General features: G+C 39.9%; 3 protein-coding genes across 3 annotated transcripts; 1 reads left to right on the plus strand and 2 right to left on the minus strand.

The window, feature by feature from the left end:
• Nucleotides 1–8,312: 8,312 nt before the first annotated feature.
• Nucleotides 8,313–14,680, minus strand: sec13 (SEC13 homolog, nuclear pore and COPII coat complex component). The gene is made up of 9 exons (XM_027020211.2): nucleotides 14,544–14,680; nucleotides 13,695–13,739; nucleotides 13,405–13,520; nucleotides 12,874–13,025; nucleotides 12,625–12,758; nucleotides 12,278–12,411; nucleotides 11,074–11,194; nucleotides 10,700–10,846; nucleotides 8,313–8,866 (listed from the first exon to the last, which is right to left on the minus strand). Exons 1-9 carry the CDS (start codon nucleotides 14,544–14,546, stop codon nucleotides 8,756–8,758), a joined length of 963 nt encoding a protein of 320 aa, XP_026876012.2. The 5' UTR covers nucleotides 14,547–14,680; the 3' UTR covers nucleotides 8,313–8,755.
• A 110-nt stretch (nucleotides 14,681–14,790) lies between these two features.
• cand2 (cullin-associated and neddylation-dissociated 2 (putative)) lies at nucleotides 14,791–23,654 on the plus strand. Its single transcript, XM_027020180.2, has 15 exons — nucleotides 14,791–14,992; nucleotides 15,532–15,675; nucleotides 15,942–16,096; nucleotides 16,310–16,433; nucleotides 16,836–17,092; nucleotides 17,584–17,689; nucleotides 17,785–17,930; nucleotides 18,229–18,515; nucleotides 19,351–19,492; nucleotides 19,771–21,273; nucleotides 21,398–21,493; nucleotides 21,688–21,857; nucleotides 22,490–22,654; nucleotides 23,121–23,228; nucleotides 23,306–23,654. Exons 1-15 carry the CDS (start codon nucleotides 14,925–14,927, stop codon nucleotides 23,528–23,530), a joined length of 3,696 nt encoding a protein of 1,231 aa, XP_026875981.2. The 5' UTR covers nucleotides 14,791–14,924; the 3' UTR covers nucleotides 23,531–23,654.
• A 139-nt stretch (nucleotides 23,655–23,793) lies between these two features.
• rpl32 (ribosomal protein L32) lies at nucleotides 23,794–26,440 on the minus strand. Its single transcript, XM_027020181.2, has 4 exons — nucleotides 26,340–26,440; nucleotides 25,587–25,687; nucleotides 25,187–25,368; nucleotides 23,794–23,965 (listed from the first exon to the last, which is right to left on the minus strand). The coding sequence occupies exons 2-4, from the start codon at nucleotides 25,680–25,682 to the stop codon at nucleotides 23,836–23,838; spliced, it is 408 nt and encodes a 135-aa protein (XP_026875982.1). The 5' UTR covers nucleotides 25,683–25,687; nucleotides 26,340–26,440; the 3' UTR covers nucleotides 23,794–23,835.
• Nucleotides 26,441–26,575: the final 135 nt, after the last annotated feature.

Here is a 26,575-nt window from a genome sequence, read left to right on the forward strand (position 1 = left end):
TATTGTTAATAATTGTAATACGCTAACCTATTCTAAATATGAAGCAATATTAGGGAGAAGGGACTAACTGATCAAAGAATTACCCTTTTCTACTGTACCGTATAAAATTAGTAGAAGACTTTTGTTTAATACCTGAAAAACTATATAACTTAAAACACATTAGGGCTCAACACTATAATTAAATAATGGGGGGCTTTTAGAGTAAAAGCAAATATGGGAGAAGCAGATGAATTCATCTACCCCATCTGTGGCAGAAACAAATCGGAATAAATCAAATGTTTTCCAGAATGCAGTATGGTATGTTAAGCCTTTATGGTAGTTTCAGGTTTCACCTAAATGAGTGTAGACACTTCTGGGTGGCATTTCTTAATTTAAACTGAAATTTGAAGGCCCTTGTATGTTCCTTGGCAACCTCTAATGTTTCACAAATAAAAGATTATTTGTAAAATTAACAAAACGGCCTAATACGTTCTACGCAGCTTTTTCTTTGCACTTAGCATGCGGCAACCTAAGCCTAATTCAGACAGCTCGGTTTGAGTAGCAATGTAGCCATTGGAATGCAAGGTTCATGCTTGAGTGAGTGAGTGAGAAAATAAGTTGAGCAAATCAGCAAAAAAGAGAGTGACAGCGAAAGAGAGAGAGAGAGAGAGAGAGAGAGAGAGAGAGAGAGAAGAAGAAGAAGAAGAAGAAGAAGAAGAAGAAGAAGAAGACAGAGAAAGTCAGAGAGCGAGAAACAGAGAGAGTCAGATAGAACAGAATCAGAGCCATTGATTGTCCATAAATTCAGTTGTGGGGATGTTCATTTTCTCCCCTGGACACCCTCTGTCTTGGGAGCTGGTGATTGGTTGCTGGGGACGCCAGGCTCAGCCCTGCTGCCAAGCTCACTGAGTACAGCTGAGAGAGCACCAAGACAAATGAGCGTGTCCACCAGAACATAAACAGAGTTGAATACATCAAGCCGTAGAACCAAGATGTGCCAAACTCTGGCACGTCCTCATCTTTTTTGCTGTGGTTTGCAATGAATAACTGGGCAGTGCTGGAGCATGAAGAGGCATAGAACATGCACTTCACCGTGTGGTAATGTAACAGCTAAATGTGGGTGCTGGTCCTTCTTCTGCAATGAAATCAGCAAAGCAGCAAAGTTTAGCAGTTTAGGTCCTTTCCAAGAAATGTACATTCTGGGATATACAGATATAGACAGATATACACTGCTGGTCTTATATAAACCAGAGTGTAGAAGTGATGCATACTAAAATGTGCTTCTCTCTGTGACTGTCTCGATCCTGGCACTCAGATTAAGCATGCAGGATGCTGGGATACCACCGTGCTGTGTCGCATTCATCATTTACAGGTCACTGCTGGTCAAGACCCCCTGCTGGTGAAGTGTTACAAAAGACCAGCCTGTCTAGCATTAGTCTGAAGGCATCATGGCTCGCAAACATCAGCATCACTGGTCTCACCTGAGCATCACGGGTCTCACGTCAGCATCACTGATCTCACGAGTCATAGTGAACAGCACCCACTGTCACAAGACATTTGATGTGACGCATTAAAACACAGCCCCTGTTTTCCCCACTGGGCTGGATGACATAAGACACAATGATGTGTCAATGACTCAGCTTTGAAAAAAGATAAGCTCAAGGGAGACAGAGGACAGAAAGAAGGTGTTAAGACTTTCTCCGCTGTGGTGAGTCATCAAATAATGGAACTAACAATTTGAGGGAGCCACCTAAATAAGCAGTACTGCCCTCACAAACAACATGGGCTCGCATATCACATGTTGTACACTCTGGTCTTCAAATCAGGACATTATAGTTGACTGTCCAGAAAGGAAAAGAGATAACTGCTGAAAATGAACACATTCCCCTGGATGCTCAGTGCTTGATAAATATGTCTGGAGTGGGCACAACCCTTTCAGTATTCAGGCTTTTATATTTGGCCCAGTACACCTGGCTGCATGCATTCGCATGAGCTCACAGACAGACAGACAGACAGAGACACACACACACACACACACACACACACACACAAACGTACACACACAAACACACACAGAGACACAATCAACCCTACGTAAAACAAAAGGATGCTTTCATTACATAAAGTTTTACAGATTCACTACATTACAGTAATATTGCAAACATAAAACAAATCCAAATTATCTTTCAGTCCAAAGTGCTCTTAAGGTAAGAAATTTCTGATGCCTCGCAAGACTTCAATGTGAGCTGTTTAGCCATTCTTATAACCTTCCAGAAATAATCATGCAATAATCTTTTAGAAGCACCATGAATATATATTCATTTCCATGTGACTGCTCTTCCCTTTCAGCAGTTAATTATACCTCTACAAATAATGTAATCTGCTCAAATGCTTAACCAGCCTGACAGCAATTTCACGATGGCAGCCTTTGGGGTGAGTTCATTACTTCAGGATCTTGTCTCCTCAACCAGACTTAGGGATAGTGCTGATCCTCACTGGATTTCAACGCCTATTCAAATGCAAAAGATTAAGGCTGGCACGTCTTCATTTATGGTCTCTGCACAGTCCAGAGAGGTCCTGTAGGCATCAGAATCCCCCCAGAGAGCATGAAGTGTTCAGTGATTATTACTTGAACAGCAACTCGAGCACAACTGGGGGATGAAAGCTGAAGAGATCTGCTCATGTCACTCCCGGGTGAGACCGGGGCAAGACCAAGGCGAGATGGTGGCGAGATGGTGGCGAGATGGGGGGCGAGACTGCCATCATCCGAAGACCTCTTGACACAAGGCAATAACATGCCATATCTTCCAGCCAAAAATATCATCTGCAAAAGGATATAATAATAAAACATAACAAATGTCTTCTGCTATTGATGTTGATTGTGGAAACTGATGATGAACTGGTTTATTAGGCAGATTTGCAGAGAAGAGATTCTGTTAAGTGCGGCACCAAATGAGATTATGCAAATAGGACACTATCATATCTCTGAAATTGATAAGAAATGCTGTCTAAATGATCCAGAATACTTCCCTGGTGTGGACTACTTTAACAGTATCTAAAGAAATGTCTTAAAACACACTAATGTTTTATAAACCAGCTAAGGGAATCAAACATGGAAAAAGAACTTTAATGAGAATGGAGAAAGGCAAGATATTGGATCACAAAGGCATCCCAGTCTCTGTACTCTGAAGCTTGAAGTTAGTGTAGTGTCCAGTTACCACCATATTCAACTGAATCCATTGCTATTAGAGTTGGCTGATATTTGTTGTTTGTTTGTCAAAGGGAAGTCCAGCCCAATGAAATAAACAAACACCACAAAGGCAACTCTAACATATTTCTTTGTAACAGCAAATATTAAATGCCGAGTGAGTCTATCCTTTCACAGGTGTGTAAGATTCATTAACCCAGTGATGGAGATTCAGGATCTTTGTTGCTGTTTCCAAACAAAGCATAAGAACATATGACAAATTAATTGGGTTGTGATTAATGCTTATAGCACATGCCTTGGGTAAGTTATGACCAGCTAGCTGCTTTCTGGGGAGACAGGTACCAGCGGCAAAGGATCATTTAAAATTTTTGCCATGTTTTTCAAACCCACCCTAAATGGTCTGATTAAAAATAACTGAAATATACTTGTTAGGAATCAGACAACATTTAGGCTAAATAACCACATGGAATTAGCTCTGCTGATTCTGTGTTGAGGTTGAGTGGAATTGTCTGAATTGTGCAAGGCATAAACAATGGTTGATATGACTGCACTTTGGTGACATGCACAATCCCTGCCATTCCACACCATTCTAAAAATACAATAATGGTGGTTCCCTTTGGTGGGAAGAATTTGAATGTACAGTAACTTATAGAAAAACAAACAAACAAATTGGCAACTCACTCACCAAAACAAAGTACAAAGTATGTAACAATATCTCAAACATTTTAAAAGATTTCAAAAGATATATTTTTTATTTTATAGTGCTCCAGTGTAAAGTAAACAGGGTGAAGATAAAACCAGAGAAGCAACTGTTTCAGTCAATAGGCTTCATCAAGGCTATGCAAAGACAAAGCCAAAAGCAATTACAAGAACTCTAATCTGGTCACACCTAGCCCTAATTATAGGTGTGGCCTATTATGGCAACTGACAACTGCTTAAAACAACTAAGAGTAAACAAATATACATTAGCCCATTCACAACAGGAACAATTACAAAAACAGAACAGATTTAAAACATCAGATTTTTTTGTATGTAGTATTTTTTTACATATACATGCAAGTTCAAACCTTCCTGAAAGTTTACTGAATTCAAGGTGCAGTTTGAAGACTTGATGATTTATACTAACGTACATTAACAGCCTTTTAAAGTAATTGTACTGCAGCACAATTAGCTAGCTTTTGCAGAGACTGGATTCCCTGCAAGTGTATTATTTATGAAAGGCTCCCCTAATAAATTATAAGATTCAGAATCAAGAAATTACAAATATTACCATTCACCAAAGGACAAATCAACCAAACCTTTATTGTTTTCTGGGAAATGTCTGCATACCCTAACCAATGCATTCTCAAATAGTTTGTAACAACCAGGTATAGAGATGGATATGCTGCAGAAAAGAGACAGCCATGGGAAGCATCATACAGGCACTGGTCCAAAGCACAACAAAGAGATATGTCAAAGGGCAGAGAGACCCAGGGTAGAGATAACAACTGGGTCAAAGGCAAGCTAGTCAAGCGGGGAGAGGTATGGTATGGACCACACAAACAACTTGGCAAGACCTTGCCAGGACCAACCACCCAGAGAGAGGCCTCTCAGTCTATAGATTGATTGGAATATGCAAAGCAGGAGTGCAGAACAGGTGCTGGTCTTTAGTATATGCATGACAGAGAACACGGGCAGGCCAGTAAGGCTGGAGGAGGAACACAGTGCCTGATAATGTTTTGTGAATCTGGCAAGTCACTGGGGTTCATGCATTCTAACAAATCGGAAGCATTTCTGTGGCAGATGTGGAACAGGAAAGCAGCTTGCTAAAGTTGCCATAGTCAGAACATTGCTTCACATAATCCCTTCTTCATATAAAGTATAATTTTTGTAAAAACCTAGATGAGTCATAAAGCATTAACTTGGGATGGTGAAAATATTACCATGTACAATTTTAATAAATATTCATTCAAATTGACATTTTGGTCTCTGCAGATAGCATAATAGCTAAATGTGTTCTGCTTGGTATCTTCACCACTGCATCTCAAGGAAGCATTTCTGTCTTAAAAGCATTACAGATTAAAACGTTTTTTGGGGGTTTTTTTGCACTGTAGTGCTAAAATCCCTAATGTTATTGCAGTCAAATCACAAATTTGCACAAATTAAAGATTTTTGTGCAAGACAGTGCCACTGTGTATTGAAATGCATTATTCACAGCAAGGTTTTCATCTCTGAAAGGTCTTTCATCATAATAGCAAGTATTGTTTTTGTCAATTGTACAGCCCTACAGCAAAGGTTTCTCAACTGGACAATTGAAAAGGCTGACTGATGCTTGGCTCTGTCTGTGAGGAGCTGGTCGTGAATTAGGTCTCCACACGATCTGAGAGAAGCCTACTTCAAGGAGGGACCTGCCACTCTCAGTAATCCCAAACTGAGAATAAGAGTGGCGGGAACATTCGTCTGCAGCTGGGTGGATCCTCTGCATTATCTTGCCGCCACCCCAGAGCCTGATAGGAATTTTTGTACTAAAAGTTCCGCGGCAAACTGCAGCTCAGCCAGCCAAGGCGTTTCAGACCTCAGGAAACAGGCTCCCTCACGCTGTGAATATCACTTAGAAAATGTGAATCTCTTGAGGGCCTCCATTTAATGTAATCTCCATGCTTATGTTGCGGAACAACTCAGTCGTCCACAAACAGGAATGAATGCAGAATGGTTCTTTTAGCCTCCTGTGAGGCAAATCATTACTTTCTACTGCATGCTTTATCTCTTATATGTGCAATACTTAATTAAGTAAAAGGGAGCAGGCTGGCTGGGGGCATCCGCCATCTTTATCCTTATTATATCTTTATGAATTAGAAAAGATAAGATGTTAGACTTAACTAATTTGAATAATTCATATTCACATAGCTAAAATATTACATGAATATAGTCTCAAGTTAAATATAGTCTTAAGTTTGCATCTAATTACAAAATTGCTCTGGTAAAGATAAGGAGCAAATTTAGTTAAGTATTCCCTGGTTTGCTACACCTGTTTTAAGATATCATTAGTAACCTTCCGCTTTTGTTGGACACAGCTGCATCTCTCAAGGCCCAGCATGCACACACAAACACAAGAACTGTGAACTGAACCTCAGTGAACTTACTCCCAAAATCATATCATCTGTCAACAGTTTCTCATTTTAGCCACTTTCACTGAAATCAACATTTTATGCCAGCTGTGTACAAAATGTAATTTGCATGTTTCCAACATAAATACTGTATGGAAAAATGTGACCTTTCCTTATTGACGATTACCAAACACTCGGCTACCAATCATAGGACTTTAAAAGACAGAGATACAAATAACCTATCATGCAATGTACCAAAGACTGACGTTCATAACAAGAGTGAAAAACATGGAGGAACCATATCGTTTTCTGTAGCACAGAATAAACGCTGAACGTATGCTAATAATGCAAGTACTCTGGTAAACAGAAGTTTGGCATACTCTGCTCGTCGCCCGCGCAAGATATACATTTCCATGAGACAATGAACTGATTCAACGCACGACAACTGTGTTTTAAGTTAATCTCGTAGGTCAAAATGTAAAAAATCTCCGCAGGAAAAAAAAAAGAATAAACCATCACATGGCCTCAGCACATGAAGCTTTTCACATCGCACTAAGAGTCAGAAACCGCAATTATCGTATCAGCAGAAAAAGCATCTGGATTAATTCGGACCCTGCGAAGTAAGCCCTTTAACTTACAATAAACGAGTTGTAAAAGTCAGGTCAGGCTTGTTGTTTTTACTTAGCTCGGGCATAAACACAACACAATGCAGAAACTCCAAACATCGGGAAAAACATGCGACATTTACACACGTGCACCTGGAACAAAACATTGACACTTGTGGTCAATCTATGGGAATTTTAACGCGTACCACACATGCGGAGACTGCATAGACAAGTAGCTATACCTCCTAATACCCATGAATATTCGGGTTTCACCGTACGTAACAGTCTAGTAAGAAAACGCCTCTTACCCTCGTCGTGCATTTTCTGCAGGCAAAAACTCAGATTTCTTCTCCAGATGGGCATGGCAAACGTAGTTTTGGCGACGTGTGGAGAGAAAGGCGAAACAGTTACTTGAATAAAGGTCGAGACCAGTGCACTGGAAATTTCGATTACAGGGGACCAATGGTCAAAAGTAGAAACCCCGTCTGCTGCAGCTCCCCGAGTAGGTGAGCCATAAAAAATTTCCAGTGGCAATAAACCAAAAGTGCGCTTTGGTATCCAGGCAGCGGTCCATTAGAGGAAGAAAGGCGCGCGCCAATCCGGTTCCAAACAGAACGCACTCGGTGCTACTGAGGCGGAGATGCAATGACTCACTTGTTAATGTCACTGCGCTTGACAAAAGTGTGTAAAACTGCGCCTCGTGGAGTCGCCGGTAGTCGAACAAACTCCGGATGAAACGGACACATGAAATGCGATCAGAAGCGTCTGAATGTCTTAATTTCAAGATTAGACTAATAATTGTATAATCTGTTCTATGTGCCGTGTATTGTTTTGATTTAGGTGATTCCATTTAATGCACACTTTGCAGATTTTACAATCGTTTATTTACTGTTCTATGTACCATGTACTCTGATTACGATATTGTTTACGCCGTGCTATTTACTGACCTGAACAGTGTAACGTATGTCTTTTGTTTATATGTGTTCATTATCAGTTTTATTCTTCGGTTTTAATGAGTTGATGCGAAAGGACAATGAAAATGCTATACCGTTTTAAGGTACTGTTATAAACTTTCCACTGAATTATTACGTGTAGCTGTATCCCTATCAAGCTACCTCGAAAAGGGTCAGTCTAAATGAACGACTGAAAACGAACAAAGGTTAAATACACCCAGTGGCAATTGGTGACAAAGCTGATCTATATCGTGTACTGCTTGACCTGATGTTTATAACACATGACTTGTGCTCATCTGTCTAGAACAATTACTAAGATTTGATCCTAACGGCATTTTACTTAAGTGTCACTAAAATAGAATTTGCTTTGACTTTATATTCAGATAAATAGATAATATGAGATCATTCAAACCATAAATTATTCACTTTGCCTTTTCAAAAAAATTACAATAGTAAGTGAAAGAACAACAAAAAGTAATCATTCAGTTATAAAAATGTATTTATTTTTTAATCTGAGTGGCACTGAATGAATTTATTCAAAATGTGTACTAAGCCACTTGAAAGACAAAATCCAGGTTTGTAACTTTCATATCGCCAGTCTGCAGAATTTTTGGCTAGAATCTTCTTTTACACACATGCCCCTCAAATGCAACCACAAAAATGTAGTTAACTTATCTTAGGGAAAGAAACCTTTTTGGAAGGCATCTTAAAAAAACAACTGAAATGCAATGTCTTTTAGCTAGGCCTAGCTTTTTTACTGAACATTAATTGGATGTTTTGGGGGCACTGACAAATCAGCAATGTAGAAAAATCTCAGTGGTCTCAGTGAGGCTTCAGTAGTCCTGCCTCTGAACTTCACCTCTGAATTCCAACTCTAGACATGAAGGCAGGGTCTCCATGAGGTGGTGGTCACCAGCTCCGGTCTCACTGCTCATTTTGCTGGCCGTCTGCGATGGAGGACACAGCCCCCTGTCCTTTGTTGACGTCACTGATGCAGGCCCACTGCCCATCCACAGACTCCTTCCACAGGGTCAGCTGGGAACAAAGAGTGCCGAGAAGGTCACTTACAGACCAGATGACTTGTATTTACAACTACGAGCACCTATATGGCTGCAAAATGGCCAATAACCAGTCTATTTGATGCATGCTAGACCACTGCATTCATCAGTTTCAGAATACTTTCTATTCAGTTTGAGCTCTTCTTCAACTTGATTAACTTTTTGCTTGCACCTGTTGCTTTCCTCAAATTATTATCCTGTTATTTAACGGCTAATACAATCAAAGTTAGTAACATTAGCATTAATAACATTAGAGTAAAACACCATAAGTTGATGTACAAAGTAAACTTGTTCAGTGTTTGGCCAAAGTTCTGTGGGCTGCCACTTGTCAACTGAAAAGTGCATTTCATGTTTATTACAAGCACAGCACATTGGAAAGCAACACCTCCATAAGCTCTGGTGGGGGGACCGGATGGTGCGCTAAATAAAATAAATTAAATCGTTTAGAGCTTCAGGAAAGCTACTCCTTTAAAAGTGCATTAGAATTGTTTTGATTTAGGTCATTCCATTTAATGCACACTTTGCAGATTTTACAACAGTATGAATTTGCTTTGGTGCACAAATATACTCACTAATAGCGCATTTGAATAAAATGCTTGACAATGTTCCTGAAATTTTGAACAAAGCAGTGGAACTGAAAGTGCCAAAAGCCATTCATGAACCTTCATCTAAATGATGAAGAGCTAGAGGGGAGTCTGTCTGGTTGCTGCCCCTGGCCTAGCAGTTGAACTAAATGCAGTCGTTAACCAAAGTACTAGGGAAACCTGGGTTTCTTCTAAATAGCTATTCTTCTAAATAGTTGAGAAACTGCAACCCTACAATAGTTTTGCTTTGCATGTGTATGTAAACAACATTTCTACCTTGGTACTTCTTATTGCATGGGAGTCAAGAAATGGTGTGTAAAATGTACTTTTAAACTTTGTATTTCAGTGTTTTTACTTAGAAAATGACTTGAGCTTTGGTAGAAGAGATCTTGTCAAATTAAAATGAAGCCTATTCAAGTACTCCCTTGTTTGTTCTGGGAGCATCTAGATTTAACCAAAAACATGTGATTGCTAAAGGGTTGGTCCAGCCCAACCCTTTAGCAATCACTTCCTGTGCACAGCCTACTCCTATACCTCGCCTTAACAATCCATTACCTGAAAAGATCATGAAACAATGAGTCTTTCAGATCTTCTTTGTGGTTTCATCACCTAAATTGTATCCTTTTTTTCTGAACTGTTTTTGTTGAAACTAATGTAAATATGTTGGATAAACATGTATCATTGAAAATAAACTATTTTAAAACATACGATAGGGTAGGCTACAAAGTACAAAAGGGTGGTTTCAATATTAATTAATTCACTGTTAATGCTCCAAATGTAGTCTGCTTGGTTAAAAATGTACAGAGGTGTGCGATTTTTACAATCCACGCCCAAAAATCTGTATTAATTAGATTCACCTTGTTCATCTGTTGTCATATACAGTTTACGACTTCAAGCCCGTAATTAATGGTCAGTTCCAGATCAGAAGATCACTGGTGATCAAACATTTTCAAATGCCAGACCACTATAGAACTTAGTAGACAAAATCCAAACCTCTAGTTATTCAGCATGAGACAAACAAATTTTCTGTTTGTGCCCCTTTTATATAGCTGCAATCCAGTTCATTTTTATAGTTTTGTACATGGAAACATAAATAAGCTTCATAATCACTCATCACCAAAATAATTCAAAGCTGTGCTCAGGGAGATTCTCTTGCAGCTATTGTTTTGGCAAAAATCTTCAGAAATTGAGGCATTCACAAAATAAGTGCACCTGCTGTTTCCTACCTTGTTATCCCCTCCAGACACCGCTAGGATGTTGCCTGTGATGGACCAGCTCACATGCCAAACAACATCGTTGAATTTGTGCAGCAGTTTCGTTGTCCACGTGTTTCCAGAGGGATCGTCACACGTCCAGATGAACACCCTTCCGTCCTGCAGGGGCATGCACTTAAGTTAGTGGGTTGCCGTGGGAACCCCTGATGCGCATGTAAAACTAAGCCGTACTGGGCCACATTCTGGTCCACAAAATGTTGTTTAATGTATTTAATAGACTTCCATTATAATTTGTGTTATAAAAGATCTGATCAACTATTGCTTAGGGTCCCCTTAGACAGTCTTTCCTGTAATAGTCTCTGGTTATTACTGAACTCACACATTACCTGAGAACAGCTGGCAATGGAGCTGGTGGGAAGGCCAATGGATGGGGCCCAGCCTACATCTCTGACCCAATCACTATGGGCCTCGAGCTTCTGGTCTTCTTTCCATTGGCCATCCTCTTCTCTACAGAAGAGAATCAGTAAAGTGTCAACAGCAGTTCAGTACAAAATTCATTACTTGAATAGCAAAGGCAGTGTGGCATCATTCACAACTCAGGTGAAATTATTTTGATCAGTAATTCTTAAAGCAATTGTCAATATCTCATGGTGAAAAAATATTTTAATGGTAAAGATGTTTTAGAATAAAAAGGTTATAATGCATTATAATTCAGTCTGTATGAAACAATGAATTACTTCATATAGTGTTTTCGTAATATATCCCACTACCACTTCAGGTCAACATGTACAATCTATTCATAGGATGGCACAACTACTCAATAGCAGTTTTAAAAACTATGTTAACATTTAGAAGAAGCAGCAAAGGGAAATAAATAAATAAAAACCCACAGAAGCAGAAGAAACTATACAAACAAGGCTTCTTGCATACCATATCATTAAAGTGCCATGGCCCTTAACACATAAGGAGGTCTACTCTTCCTCAAAACATGTACAATAGCAGAAATAAAACAGAAAATGACTTGCAAAAAAATTCATTACTAGAACATGGAAATCTGAATAAACATTAATGTGACTCAATCAATTTCTGTCTTGCTCTTCCAGTGGGTCGTCTTAAAAAAAATTCTCTCAGACTCAGGCTTTCTACCAGAGGCTTGGGAGTTTGAGGGTACGGCAATGAGATTGATATTCAGGGGATCTCTTTTATACTGAACTAGAGCCACTCCTCCATTTTAGGGTCACGGGGCCACTGGGACAACCTTGTTGTTAACCTTCCACATTCTCTCCATTTCTTCTTTCAGTATTTAGCAGCAAATGTTGGCCATCTTGCACTGAAATCCTCTTTAAAGTAAAATGGGTATTGGCCAAAAAGGTTGGGATCCGATCCACTGGATCAGATCACCAGTAATGACTACACACTTCATTCACAGAACAGCACACAACTGCACAGCACTACACATGCTGAAGATTACAAGAAAGACTGGAACAAATACAACATTGTGAAGCATTGATTTGATCACAGCCAACCCATCATCATACTTTTTGACTGCACATGCAAAAGGAAAACATAAAACCAGAGGCGATCACTTACTTCCACAGCTTGACCAAGTTGTCACAGCCTCCAGACACAAATCTCTTGACATAGTTGGGTTTCTGACCTGTTGGCTGGTCTATGAGGCTGCCTGGAACAACAGCTGGTGCCCAGCTTACTGCATTACAGCCAATCTGGCAGGGACGGCAGGGAGGAAGGGTTTACTTGTGGAAATAAAGATGCAGGACATTTCTCAAAGTGCCTTGAAGCTGACATCTCTTTGGCATCTCTTGGCAAACAGCACTTGTAGGCCTTTATATATGAGCTTCCCAGCAAATAACAATTATGTGGAGTCCTCATGTGTATAGGAATTTTCAAATGAATCCCAGCTTGCAGTGAATACCCACTGTGTGAGCGTTATTAATCTTCTTGATATCCCACTGCCCATCACCAGTGTAGGTTAGAATTGAAATGGCACCATCAGAGCTCCCACATGCCAGGATTAAGCCAAAGTCATAGGGTCCCCAGCAAATAGAGTTCACTACAGGAAACCAGAAAAGTATTATTTATTTTCAGAAACCTATTATCAAATACAACACACAAAAAGTAATCATTTGAAATCAGCCAAAAACACAGGGAATTTCAATTGAAAGAACCTGAGGAGTTGTGGCCTGTGTACTTGTACATTTTATCCCATGTCCCATTCTCCTCTTTCCATATGACGACTTTCCTGTCATAGGAACAGGAAGCCAGAATGTTGCCATAGGTGGGATGGGCCCAGGCCACCTGCCACACAGGGCCTTCGTGCCTGCCCAGAGTTGACAAGAGAAACAGTAAAAGACTGACCGGTGAAGAGGGTTGTGCTGAAGAGAGCAAACACCCATTATTCCCACCGTACACAGTAAATAGGACTGAGTGAAGGAAAGAATTTTGTGTCATCAGACAGAATAGGTCAGACTACCTGAAACAAAAGATGTGTGTTACACATTCCAGTTTTCTGTTGCTTGTGGATAAATCAAGCAGCAATATTTCAGTAAGCCAAAACAACCTAATGACTGTATTGTTTGTCTTTCATTTCAACCGCCTTTTTTAGAAAAACGAGAGCTACACGAAGAGAGCTCCAAACACATTTAAAAATCTAAGTAAAGTATTAACAAGGAGAGTCAAAACTAAGACCGCCTCTCTACCCTCGCAGGTCTGCCACAAGGATCTGGCCGCCATTCTTTACGTCAAAGATCTTCACAGAGCGATCGGACGAGCAAGTGGCCAGTCTTGTGCCGTAGTAATCCATTTGGGCATCGTGCTTAAAGAGAAACATGAGTATAACGAATTACTTAGGTTTGCCTTAGCCTGGCAACGAACGTTGTTTGTGTTTCATCTTAATATAAATAGGTGATGATGTAGCTACATCGCTAGGGTAACAACAGAGGATCAAGCAGAAAAAAAGGTGCCAACAGTTAAAACCGAAAATACTTACAATCATATCCTCGTGCGAGGTATCCACGGTGTTAATAACAGACACCTAAAAGGGAATACTGCGGCATTAGGCGAATAAACGTTGCACGTCTGGCAACGTTATATGCTATCTAGGTTAACTAACTAGTTCAGATGGTTTACACCATGCATTCAAAATCATGGGATAGTTTTAACTAAATACGATATTATAAGAGATGGCTAGGTTAGCTAGTTCATGCCTCAAGAAAGTTCCACTGTAATGTTATTAATAAGACACTGTATAAGCCCGCAGTAACGTTAACTGGGTAGTTAAGTAGCTAATGTAAATAGGAAATGATCGAATAGTATAGCTAGTACATATCGACTACTTTAGCTAGCCAGCAACATTTAAGTTAACTATATAACTACGATTATGGGTAACCTAACTAAACTATCTGGGTAGCTAGCTAGTGTTAGCTAGTTTAACTCAGAACTTTGGGTCACCTAACAGACATGGTATTTATTTAGCTAATGGGCGATTTATCCTTCATCTGGTTAATGAACTACCTAGAAAGCGAGATTAGCTAACCTAGGTTAGTTAGGACAGCTAGCGAGATAACTAGCTAGCTAGGTAACTAACTACCTAACCAGCTAACTAGTTGGGTAGTTAATAATTAACTAACTGGTTAACTAGATCGTCGGTTAGTTGACAACAAACTAACTAACTAGTTGGCTAGTTGGTTAATAACCAACTAACTAGTTGGTTAGTTGGTAACTAACTACTGACTAACTAGCTAACTAACCCATGAAGCAAATCACAAATTTAACCTAGCTGTTAGGCAAACGTAATTATGTAGCTAGGTGGTCAGATGTGAACAACAGTAGCACTTACCATATCTGAACAGAAAATCTGCTCTTGCACTTTATTAATCAAAAGGATTATCCAAACAGGATAATCGGCGAAAATGCTGAGAATATATTCGACGTGGCAACCGGACCGACGAGCAAAAGTACTATACTTCCGTTCTATAAAAGCTCCGGCTAGAGTAAGAGGTAATGAAAAAATGGTTCCAGATAATGCAATTCGCATAGGTGCCACAAGATGGCAGGCAAACATACGACATTAATTTCACTCCTGTCTATTTATAACAACCTACAAGTGTCATGTTTCCTACGGCAGAGAGCGTAACTACACGTTATTGTATTAGTCAGACAAGTTTTCCCTCTTTTTTGAACACTTTTGTTCTGATATAGGTGTTAACACTAATCCGAAATGTCGAATGTCACCTATCACATTTCCAACCTGCTGGAAAAGATGACATCCACTGACAAAGATTTTCGGTAAGACCGCCTAGCATTACATTATTTGGCATGTTGCGTGGAAGACCCATGACTAAGACTTGTAAAAATAGGATGTTAATGGAATGTCCTCATACTTAAAATACTTTAAAATACTTTATTTTACCTATTACTGTTGATACTCGCAAAAGCAACAGGCTTGTCACGTAACTTTGGTTGTTTATGGAAAAAACTTCAGTATCAAGCAGGTGAATTGTGAAATTATAAATTGAATAATAATAGTAATTAATAGGCTGCATTGATGCTCATACCACGATGAATTGAGAGTAATGTTTTAAGTGCTCAAATCCTTTACTTATGGTGGGTGTCATCTGGATAGTTAAGTGATTCGGTGATGTATTGTGTGGTAGTTTCTTCCACTTGCAGATCACAAGGGAGACTTTCTCTTACACAATAACAAGGTTTTTGTCAAAGATAAATGATTAACTAATGGGGAGAGGAAGAATTCTTTGGGGCATTGTGTTTTTTCTCTAGTTGGGGGGTTGTAGATTGTCACTAGGCCTATTTAATTTTCATTTTAGGTTTATGGCCACCAATGACCTTATGATGGAGCTGCAGAAAGATTCCATAAAACTAGATGAGGAGAGCGAGAGGAAAGTGGTAGCCATGCTCCTGAAGCTTCTAGAAGATAAAAATGGTGAAGTTCAGAACCTTGCTGTTAAATGGTGAGAAAGTTGTCAGTTTCACCAAATTATGTTTAATAACCCCTGTATAAAGTGCATATAAATATTAAGTATAAATGTATTTTGTATGACATGTTTTATCATACTTTCACCTTGCACACTTGTGAATGCCCAACAAGTGGAAAATATACATTGTTCCAAATATACAGTTGTATATTTCCTAAAATAAAGATGGTTATGGATTATGAATTATTCATGATCTATGATAAAGATGACTATGGGTAATGAATTATTCATGATATGTGCAGCCTAGGTCCTCTTGTAAGCAAAGTGAAGGAATACCAGGTTGAGACTATGGTGGACACCCTGTGCTCCAACATGGTCTCAGACAAAGAGCAGCTCCGAGATATCTCTAGCATGGGGCTAAAGACGGTTATCGCTGAGCTGCCCCCAGCCTCTGCAGGTATAAATATTAAAGTTTGGTACTTGCTGTTCATGACAAAGTATTGCCATATGCTATGCCACTTTCTTATATTTTTCTTTGTCTTGTGATTCTCTGAGCTACAAACCAGGCTCAGTGTCATCTGAACAAGTATGCTAAAATATGACCCTTTGACCCATAAATTTATTGCATATAATTTATTAACACTTTTTTGTGACTTTCTCTTAATTTAAGGGGTATGTCTGACTGCTAATGTTTGTAAAAAGATCACATCTCAGCTTATTGGTGCCATGGGTAAACAGGAAGATGTATCTGTGCAGCTCGAAGCCTTGGACATTCTCTCTGATATGCTGGCAAGGTAGGTGCCTAATATTTATTATAGAGGCACTCTATGACTGTCCACTCATTTGTCTCCCAGTTTGACATTTTTGGCTGTAATGCAGATAGTAGTACACCTGAATATGATCCGCAACTCCAACCTGTATGACTCAGATGTGTTGGAAGATTGAATGGAACAATGGATGACGGATTGGTTGGCTGGCTGATGGATCACACAGGCAGAGTTGATAACTTTGACATTAGGATGGATGTTTGGTCCACTGTAACAGTCTTGATTTATATGCATCACTTGTTTATGGTCAAAAAACGAATCAATTTTTCTAGTCATGGCTATCTCCACATACCATCGTGTTTATGTCTAAAACCAGAGTATGGATGTTTAAAGGTTTGTTGGCTCCACTTTGACGTTTTGTGTCTGTAGGCTAAGCGGCACTCTGGTGAGCTTTCACCAGTCCATTTTGTCCAGCCTGCTTCCACAGCTGACCAGCCCCCGCATGGCAGTTAGGAAGCGTGCCATCATTGCCCTGGGTCACCTGGTGCCCAGCTGCAACCCTGCTCTCTTTGCTCAGCTCACTGAGCATGTCATAGCGGAGCTGGCACATGGGTCTTCTGCCACTAATGCCCATACCTACCTCCAGTGCCTTGCATCCATCAGCCGACAAGGGGGACACAGAATTGGTGAGGCCAGCATCATTTTCATTGTCCGGACATCTGTGTAAATTACTTTGAGGTTTTAATCAGAGGTCGTAGAAGATAGATTGAAAGATGGATCAACGGCTTCTTTAGTTTGTGAAATATTGTGTAATGTTGTACCATTTACATGTTGAGGAGGCAGCAAATCCACTTCTGCAAAATTACCATTGTGGAGAGTTTGGTTTTAGCCATCACACACCTAGCAGCATTGATCAGACAATGCTGAAATCCTTTTTAAGGCTCACATCGTGTGCCATTTAATCTGAATTGGACATAAACTCTATAGCAGCATTGTTCTGCAGGGGTTGTGTTGGGTATGTGTCAGTATGGCCAACATATGATAGCTGTGTAAACAGATTATTGTGATGTCCAAAGCAAGAGTAATACATATATCATAAAAAGGTTATCAAATTTTTTTTTTGTTAAAATGAGAAAAAAACATTATTATTGCATTAAATCTTGTATATCTTGCTAAGGTGAGCACCTGGAGAAGATTATGCCAATGGTGGTAAAGTTCTGTTCTGTGGAGGATGACGAACTCAGGGAGAATTGCTTTCAGGCCTTTGAGGCCTTTCTTCGCAGGTACATCTTTGCATCTGGCCAACATCATAGCATGTCTATTGAAATATTTTTACATTGCAGACACATAATGTAAAACTTTGTCTACTTTTTTCAAGATGTCCCAAGGAAATGTCTCCTCACATCACCATGGTAATTAAACTGTGCCTAAAGTATATTGCCTACGATCCCAACTATAACTATGAGGCAGATGACAACCATGAGGAATCCATGGACACTGGCAGTGCAGAGGATGAAGACCAGGGTGCCATTTAAATTGTTCTTTGCATAGATACTTCCTAAATACAATAAGAATTTTTCATTCTAAATATTTCTGCCTAGGATAACAAAGGTGTACATTTCTGATAGAATTCAAGAAGTTTTCTCTTTAGGGCAGGAAATGTGAACCAGCCTCATGTATGAACTTATAACTCATCTTCTCTATGATTTCACATCACAGAAGACCAGTTCCATATAATTTTGTCAAAATTCCATTGAAAGGCATGTAAAAGCATGCTAAGTTGGCCTAAGTTGTCTTTCCACCTACATATCTTGTCCAATAGAATCTGATGATGAATACAGCGATGATGATGATATGAGCTGGAAGGTGAGACGTTCATCTGTAAAGTGCCTGGAGGCAGTGATCAGCAGCCGGAGAGACATGCTGGCGGAGCTGTACAGGTCTGTCTGCCCAACACTGGTATCCCGTTTCAGGGAACGGGAGGAGAATGTGCGCTCAGATGTTTTTCTTGCCTTTGTGGCCTTGCTGAGGCAGACTAGACCCCCCTATGGCTCCACCTTGGATCCTGGCAGTAAGGAGGATCTGGCAGTCACTCTTTTGAAGAAGCAGGTATGACTAGTTTCACTGTATTGGGCCATCACATTTTAGCCAGTTTAAGTTTCAGCTTCTTTTAAGAGTGTTTTGCCTTTGTCTCAAAAACACATGCTCAGTGTGGTTTGGGATGAGTCATCATATTGTAGTATCCAAGAAATTTGTTTTGAAGTATTAAGTAAAGATATTTTTGCACATTTAAAATTTTATCTTAATCATGAACAAAGCTCCCTAAAAATACAAGTTGTGACGTACATAAATGGCATGCTTTGTCAGGACATATTGCAACATACAGGAGCAAGGCGTGAGTGATGGAAACAAATAGGTTAATTTAAAAAGAATGCTTACGTGGTGAAAAATGGCTCCTGTGAGGTAAAAAAAGGGAAGGGTGTGATGAGGAACAGGTGAATGCAATGCAATTATCAGTAAGCAGGTGGTTGGGAAAGGGCACTTGATTGGAAGACAAAGAATGACTGAGAAACTGATTGCTAGTGTGAGTGAAGTCTTGACTGGGTGCCAACCAGGGTGTGACACCAGTGCAATAGTGCCGCATTAAAAAAAGGCTATGAGTTCAATACAATTTTTCTTTATTCGATGTTTACAAGCATATACCATTACCTAAGGGAGATAATCAAGCCTTATCTTTTGTTAATGAACAAATTATACATCACAAAATTAAAGTTAACGTTCTATGCTCATAGTCAACATTGTCATTATTTCTTTTCAGTATACAGTAGCACTTTTTAAAGGATTTCAGTTCATCTTGTTGGGACGAAGTTGCTAACAACTTACAATATATTATGAGATATTCTGACAATACATTTCTTAAATCAGATGTTCCTTGTATTCATAGGTGGCCACAGTAATAAAAGCCCTACACAAACAACTGAAGGACAGAAGCATGAAGTCCAGACAAGGCTGTTTCAGTATACTAACAGAGATGGCTACTGTACTTCCTGGAGCCTTAGGGGAGCATATTCCTGCCTTAATTCCTGGTGAATATCTGTGTCATACATAGACAGTACCTAACTCATGAGGTGTTATGTCACTCAGGACATATTGCAAACAAATGTGTACTCACATTCACAATGAGCCTTTTTCATCTGGACAGATGAATTCATATATGATCCTGCATTTCTTTTTGGAAATGTACAAAGTATCTCTACGGGAAACCAGATCAGGAAAATAATAACCCCCTAAAACACACTGATTATAACATTACAAATCAGTCATCTTGTTACTTACCCCTTATGAAGACTTGTTTTTTCTGTAGGTATTGTTTACTCCCTCACAGAAAAGTCCACCTCTACAAACATGAAGATCGATGCTCTCTCCTTCCTACATGTCCTTCTATCTAGCCACACTCCAGAGGTCTTTCACCCACACATCAAAGTCATCCTGCCCCCTGTGATTCACTGTGTTGAAGACCCTTTCTATAAAATCACATCTGAAGCCCTTCAAGTGACTCAGCAGATAGTAAAGATGTTGCGACCCCTGGACAAACAGTCCTCCTTTGATGCAAAGCCCTTTGTTAGGGATGTGTTCACCAGTACCTTGAAGAGATTGAAGGCAGCAGATATTGACCAGGAGGTGAAGGAGAGGGCCATTTCCTGCATGGGCCACATCATCAGTCACCTAGGTGACCAGCTGGGTGGAGACCTTCAGCCAACCCTGCAGATCTTTCTAGAAAGAATAAAGAATGAAATCACCAGGCTTACAGCAGTGAAGATGTTGTGCCTCATTGCTGCATCCTCACTTAAGGTAGACCTAAGGCCTATCTTGACTGAAGGGATCCCAATTCTTGGTTCCTTTTTACGAAAAAAACAGCGCGCCCTTAAGTTAAATACATTAACAGCCCTGAACATCACTGTCACAAACTACAGTGACTGTTTCAAGCCTGCTATGATAGAATCTGTGTTGAGTGAGTTACCTGCCTTGATTCAGGAAAGTGATATGCACGTATCCCAAGTGACTATTATGCTTCTCACCTGCATGACCAAAGTTTGCCCATCCTCATTAGGCAAGATAGGAGGTGCCATCTTGCATGAAGTGATCAACCTGGTGCACTCTCCATTACTACAAGGAGGTGCCCTTTGTTCCATAGTTGAGTTTCTCCAAGCCCTTGTGTTGACCAAGACCAGCAACGCAGGCTACAGGGATCTTATAAAGGCTTTGACAGCTCCTTTCTATAAAGCCAAATCAGCTGACTCCATGTCTGTACACAGGCAGTCCTATTACTCAGTGGCAAAGTGTGTGGCAGCACTGAGCTCTGCATGTCCCAAGGAAGCTTCTGGAACAGTCACCAACCTCATTCAAGAGGTGAAGAATCAGAAGACATCCGAGTCTGTGAGGATCCTATCATTCCTTTGCCTTGGGGAAGTTGGGCGTTCCACGAACCTGGGAGGACACAAGGAACTTAAGACGGTTGTCATGGAAGCCTTCAGCTCCCCAAATGAAGAGGTGAAGTCTGCAGCATCATGTGCCCTCGGCAACATTTGCGTCGGGAATCTGGAGGACTACCTGCCATTCCTGCTTAAAGAGATTGGTGGCCAGCCTAAGAAGCAGTACCTGCTTCTTCATTCCCTGAAGGAAGTGATCAGTGCTTTGTCAGCTGAGAGTCTCAAGCCTCATGTGGAGAACATTTGGTCTCTGCTCTTCAAGAACTGTGAATGTGCTGAAGAGGGCACTCGTAATGTTGTGGCTGAATGTTTGGGCAAACTCACACTGATTAACCCAGCCGAGCTCTTGCCTAGGCTTAAGAAGCAATTATCCTCAGGTAAAGAGCTGCTCAAACTGCACTAACCACATTAAGTTCACATTTTTGCTTTAGCACTAGATGATTTGAAATCAGTATTAAATGTGTAAAGGAAGAGCATTCACTGCAGGTATTCTTGTTTCAGGCTCTTCATTTGCTCGCAGTACCGTTGTGACAGCTGTGAAATTCACCATTGTAGACCACCCTTTGCCTATTGACTCCATTCTTATGGGGTGCATAGGTAAAACCTTTCAATTGTAATATATTAGATTATCAATCTATGATCAAATCTGTAATATTATGCATTTTTAGATGATCTAAGTACATCTCAACTTTATATGAAGAATCAAGTTTATATTGGAGGAAACAAAACAGATTTCACATACACTCCATTCTATAACCATAGCCACATGTTTACAATATTTGCTCTACTAGGTGACTTCCTGAAAACGATCCAAGACCCTGACCTCAATGTGCGGCGTGTTGCCTTGGTGATGTTCAACTCAGCTGCCCACAATAAGCCCGGCTTGATACGTGGTCTCTTGACCACAGTCCTCCCTAACCTCTACAATGAGACACAGATCAGGAAAGACCTCATTCGAGAGGTGGACACCAATGCATGCTTGCCCTGATAACCCACTGAACAGAGTCATATCAAACTTTGACATGCTTTTATATATGCTTTTGTAGGGTATGTATACTTGTATTTAAATAGACTAACTATGTCTGTGTAAATATCACCTAGGCATCTATGTATGTGAATTATGCATAAAATGAGCAAAATAATATAAAATAGTATACTTTTTCCAGATTTAAGGTTTTAATGGAATGAACAAATGGTGCTAATGTACAGTGAACGATTATTTTATTGGATACATCCCCATTATAGCTGTACCTATAGGCTGCCAGCTCTATGTACTCAGCAGTCAGTTGATCAATGGTAACTCATCTTGGTACCAGGTGACCTTTTTTATATAAATGAGCAATTGGAAAATGGATACATGGAGTTTTGTTCCATAAGTCATAAAAGTCATACAAGAGGTCTACAAAGTTTAACACAGTGTACGTAGGGTTCAACTTCCTGGTGTAAACAATCAATTTGGATCACAACAGGGATGCTAGCATTGGTGGACTTCTTACAACTGATTATAAAATATATGGTAGCCTAGTTGGTTCGGCTGTATGGCGAATGCACTAAAAAAGTGATCACTCTGTGTAAAGTGACAAAATGTTTCAGGTGGAGATGGGCCCTTTTAAACACACAGTGGATGATGGGCTAGATGTGCGTAAGGCAGCCTTTGAGTGTATGTACACTCTCCTGGACAGCTGCCTGGACTGCCTTGACATCTTTGAGTTCCTTGACCATGTGGAAGAGGGCCTGAAAGACCACTATGACATTAGAGTGAGTGTGCAAATTCACCAGTGTGGTACCATGTTGTTATTTCTATAAAAGGACACAAGCCCTCATAAAAGATTTTTTTTAATGTTTCTACTAAAAAAGATCTTTAATAGTTTCTGCTTATGTAATAGGATAATTTTCATTTATATATTTTTAATGGTACAGAGGGTAGGAAATTCAGGCAAAAGAACAACAAAAAACCCACAGCATCCTATTTCAGCTTTCTTATTCAAGCACTGTATGGCAGGTAGCTTTTCTCTGGCTCTGGAAATCTACTGACCCAGACATCCATATACAAGTAGACTCCTGTTATCCATGCACAGATCAGCTAATTTGTAGTTAATGTAGGCTATAATGCAATAATTAAAAATGGAACAATTCCCATTATTGTATATTGTCAAATGTATCTGCATTAATTAACTGTCCAGTGCACTGTAAATCAGCTTATGCTCATCGTGCATGGTTCCAGATGCTGACATTCATAATGCTGGTCAGGCTTGCTTCACTGTGCCCAGCTGCTGTGGTGCAGAGGTTGGACAGGCTGGTGGGGCCTCTCAGAGCTACATGCACCACAAAGGTAAGGCCTGGGCAATGAACAGACAAGACCACTCATTATAAATACTGCCTTCCGCTTCTGAATTCTTCTGCATTCAGGTGAAGGCCGGCTCGGTAAAGCAGGAGTTTGAGAAGCAGGAGGAGCTGAGGCGCTCAGCCATGCGTGCAGTTGCAGCACTCCTCTCCATTCGTGACGTGGAGAAGAGCCCAGCAATGGCAGACTTTGCCAACCAGATCAGAAGCAATGTGGAGATGGCAACCATCTTTGAAAGCATCCAAAGAGACACCATGTCAGGGGCTGTGGAATCTATGGATACTAGTTAAGATATCTAGGCAAGAGGGGCACTACAGTGGAAATGTCATTAAAGGTGGATATATTGGAAGGCTTCTATTTATGTCATGGAATAAGTTATGATTAAATAATAAAGCTTAATGCATCCTTACTTTCTTTCAATGAGCAAGTCATGTGAGTCCTAAGCTAGTTCTGGTAACAGAACACTAATTTAAAATCCTTCCAGAACATAGCATCCCACGACAGATCCTATATACAGACCATCAGGGAGGAATCATGAAATCCAGTCACTGTATTTAACATATTTCACTTTATTGTAAATACACCAAAAGCCAGATTATTCGTTCTCCTCGCTGCGCAATCTTGCGTTGGGGTTCGTGACCTTAATAGCCAGCTGAGCCGCCCGCTCCACGATCAGCTTCCTGTTCTTTGAGGAGACGTTATGGGCAATTTCGGCACAGTAGCTCCTGTAGACGTAAAAATTTGATTAGTGCTTTGCAGTTTAAAACAGAACTCCAACTCTTTGCTACAAGTAGCATTGCCTTTTCATGAGAAAACATTAATGCTATTTAGGAAACATTTGATATGGACAAAAAAACAAACAAACAAAAAAACCAGCATACTGCAATATTACTGAAAGCAAAACAACAAAGCTGCCCAAGATGCTAGAATGCACTGACTTGTCTACAATGTTCAAAACATTAAAATCCTGAGCATTCAGAGAACCTCTGCTATCTACTTGTTGCAGATTAGCTTCCACCCCTAGGCTACGGAAAGAGCCAGAGATGGAATGGGCATCTCCTCTGCTGCACTCTCTCTCCATACTCAATACCTGGCATGAACATATTGGATTCAGCAGGTAATCCATGGAGATGGGCAGCTCAAGACTAAGCAAAGCAATTTAGAATCTATATTAAATGGTACATCATGGCAAGTATACTAAATATCTTAAGGCCTCAATGTTGGAGTGTGTGAACAAATGTACACCACAAGAGTCACTCAGCATCATGTTTATAGAAATGGCACCAAAACCATTACTTCCAAAAAGTGTTTTGCTTTTGCTTGGCAGCTTTGTTCAACTACCTTGCAAAATGAGCCTTCACACCCACTTAGGTTCAGAAAGCCTCTTTGTAGCCAAAGTCCTTTATACAGGTGAATGATTTATATACACAAAATAAAACCTGTACTCATTTAAATGCAAGGGGGACAGACTGCATTTCACAGCCTGAAAGCATTTCATAACTTGATCATAGTATTTGTGTATGACAATATGATGTTTAAATCAAATATGCTTAAAACTTTCATTTTTGTTTTACTAAAGTTACTGGTATTTTCAGAACTGCAAAGAAACTGCAGTCCATTTCTCTCACACTGTACATTACAAATCCAGGGCCTCACTTCCTGAAAGTTACAAATCAAAAAAATCAACTTTTTACACAGCTGCCAAATGAATGTTTACTAGCAACACTAGTCAATAAGCCTTTCTGCTGATATAAAATCATAACGTTTGAGCTTTCCCATGAAAAGCCCTTTACTGTGAACAAAGTAATTATGTCTCCATGGTGCCCCCCTCCCCCTAATGCCAAGAGAGGATGGCACCAGTCATGACTGGCTCAGCTGAGTAACAAATGTGCCATCCCTCAGTGGTTTCTACTCAAGCCTCAGTATGAGCTACAACAAACTCTTACTTGTTACTCATCAAAAGGACTTCAAGTTCCTTGACATTGTGGACCAGGAACTTCTTGAACCCAGTGGGCAGCATGTGTTTGGTCTTCTTGTTGCTACCATAACCAATGTTTGGCATCAGCATCTGTCCTTTGAAGCGCCTGCGGACCCTGTTATCAATACCTCTCGGTTTCCGCCAGTTTTTCTGCAAAAAGAGTTCAACTGTAATTTTAGGGATGCACATTGAAGGTTTTGCCTCATGCCCAGAGTATTTACATCAAAGTATTGTCAATATTTAGATGAATGCAATTGATCAGATGCCTTACAGTAAAATGACAGGTCATTAAAAGTAATAAAACAGAGCCCATTAGTCACGTTTATTCATTTGACAGAAGTAGAATGTAAACGCAAGACAACATTTACCTTGATCTTAACATAGCGGTCTGATTGATGCCTAATAAACTTCTTGGTCCTTTTCTTCACGATATTCGGTTTGGTAAGGGGTCTGAGGACCGCCATGATGGCTATAAGCAATACAAGGTAATGTGTGAAAAAAATTGACAAAAACAAAAAAACCCGGCATGCCCCGTTTTCCCTATAGTCAGCTAAGCTACATGGACTTGCCACCTAAAAATGGTTAGCTAGCTACAATTCGGGAGGAAGCTACGTAACCACGTTCATATTTACAGCTTGCTGTAAGGCTTAAAATTACATTTCTTAAACAATCAATGGATTACACCAGCAAACTAGGTACAGATAGGACATAAAGCCACCTTTAAAATTTGTGTGCCGTTAGCTAGCTAACTGGCCATGAGCCAGTAACCTGTAACTTCAACATGGTTGGCTAGCATGAACGAACTTAGCTAGCTTCTGGCTTGACTCGCAATATTCTGGGCGAGTACTTTTAAAATGAAAATATGAGTGACTTCAACCAGCTTGCAGAATAAATTCCTGAAGATAAATGTACAGAAGTGAAACATTTTTATTTAAATGAGATAAGCTACATTCAATGCTGCAGCACACGTCGACCAGCAATAAATTTGTCATTAAAAACGTTCGAAATGTCAAAATATGACATGTTTTCTCACCAAATAACATTTATGTGTAAAAATATGCATCAGTCAGCTCACAAAAGTGTGACAATGAAAGGATGAAAATAGATTTCGTTCCACTCACCTTTGGGTCTGCCTTCACGAAAAGACAGTCCAAGAGAAGAGAAGGAAATACCCCGTGGAACCCTGGGAAATCGACAACAACACACCGGAAGTTGGTCCAGAATGCTTATAGGGCCGGCTTCTTGAGGCACTCAAGTGTATTAGCATATTATACGTCGCAAAAAAAAATTGTTTTCCTTCCCTTTTCATTACTAATTGTAATTAAATGTTAAATATTAAATCTACTGTTTATATTTA

Source organism: Electrophorus electricus, chromosome 20 (genome assembly GCF_013358815.1).
Source record: "Electrophorus electricus isolate fEleEle1 chromosome 20, fEleEle1.pri, whole genome shotgun sequence".
Classification (NCBI taxonomy): Eukaryota; Metazoa; Chordata; class Actinopteri; order Gymnotiformes; family Gymnotidae; genus Electrophorus; species Electrophorus electricus.

Bases quoted from the DNA above. Each gene is read 5' to 3' on its own strand.
- sec13 (XM_027020211.2), bottom strand. The intron at 13,521-13,694 runs GTAAGTATTTTC...TTTCTCTTTAAG, and splicing joins CCTCGCACGAGGATATGATT to CACGATGCCCAAATGGATTA. The intron at 11,195-12,277 runs GTAAGTGATCGC...TCTCTTCTGTAG, and splicing joins AACTTGGTCAAGCTGTGGAA to AGAAGAGGATGGCCAATGGA.
- cand2 (XM_027020180.2), top strand. From the start codon at position 14,925: ATGTCGAATGTCACCTATCACATTTCCAACCTGCTGGAAAAGATGACA. The intron at 14,993-15,531 runs GTAAGACCGCCT...TTTTCATTTTAG, and splicing joins TCCACTGACAAAGATTTTCG to GTTTATGGCCACCAATGACC. The intron at 17,093-17,583 runs GTGAGGCCAGCA...TATCTTGCTAAG, and splicing joins ACAAGGGGGACACAGAATTG to GTGAGCACCTGGAGAAGATT.
- rpl32 (XM_027020181.2), bottom strand. From the start codon at position 25,682: ATGGCGGTCCTCAGACCCCTTACCAAACCGAATATCGTGAAGAAAAGG. The intron at 25,369-25,586 runs GTAAATGTTGTC...CTCTTTTTGCAG, and splicing joins ACCGCTATGTTAAGATCAAG to AAAAACTGGCGGAAACCGAG. The intron at 23,966-25,186 runs GTAAGAGTTTGT...TTACGTCTACAG, and splicing joins GTCCTTTTGATGAGTAACAA to GAGCTACTGTGCCGAAATTG.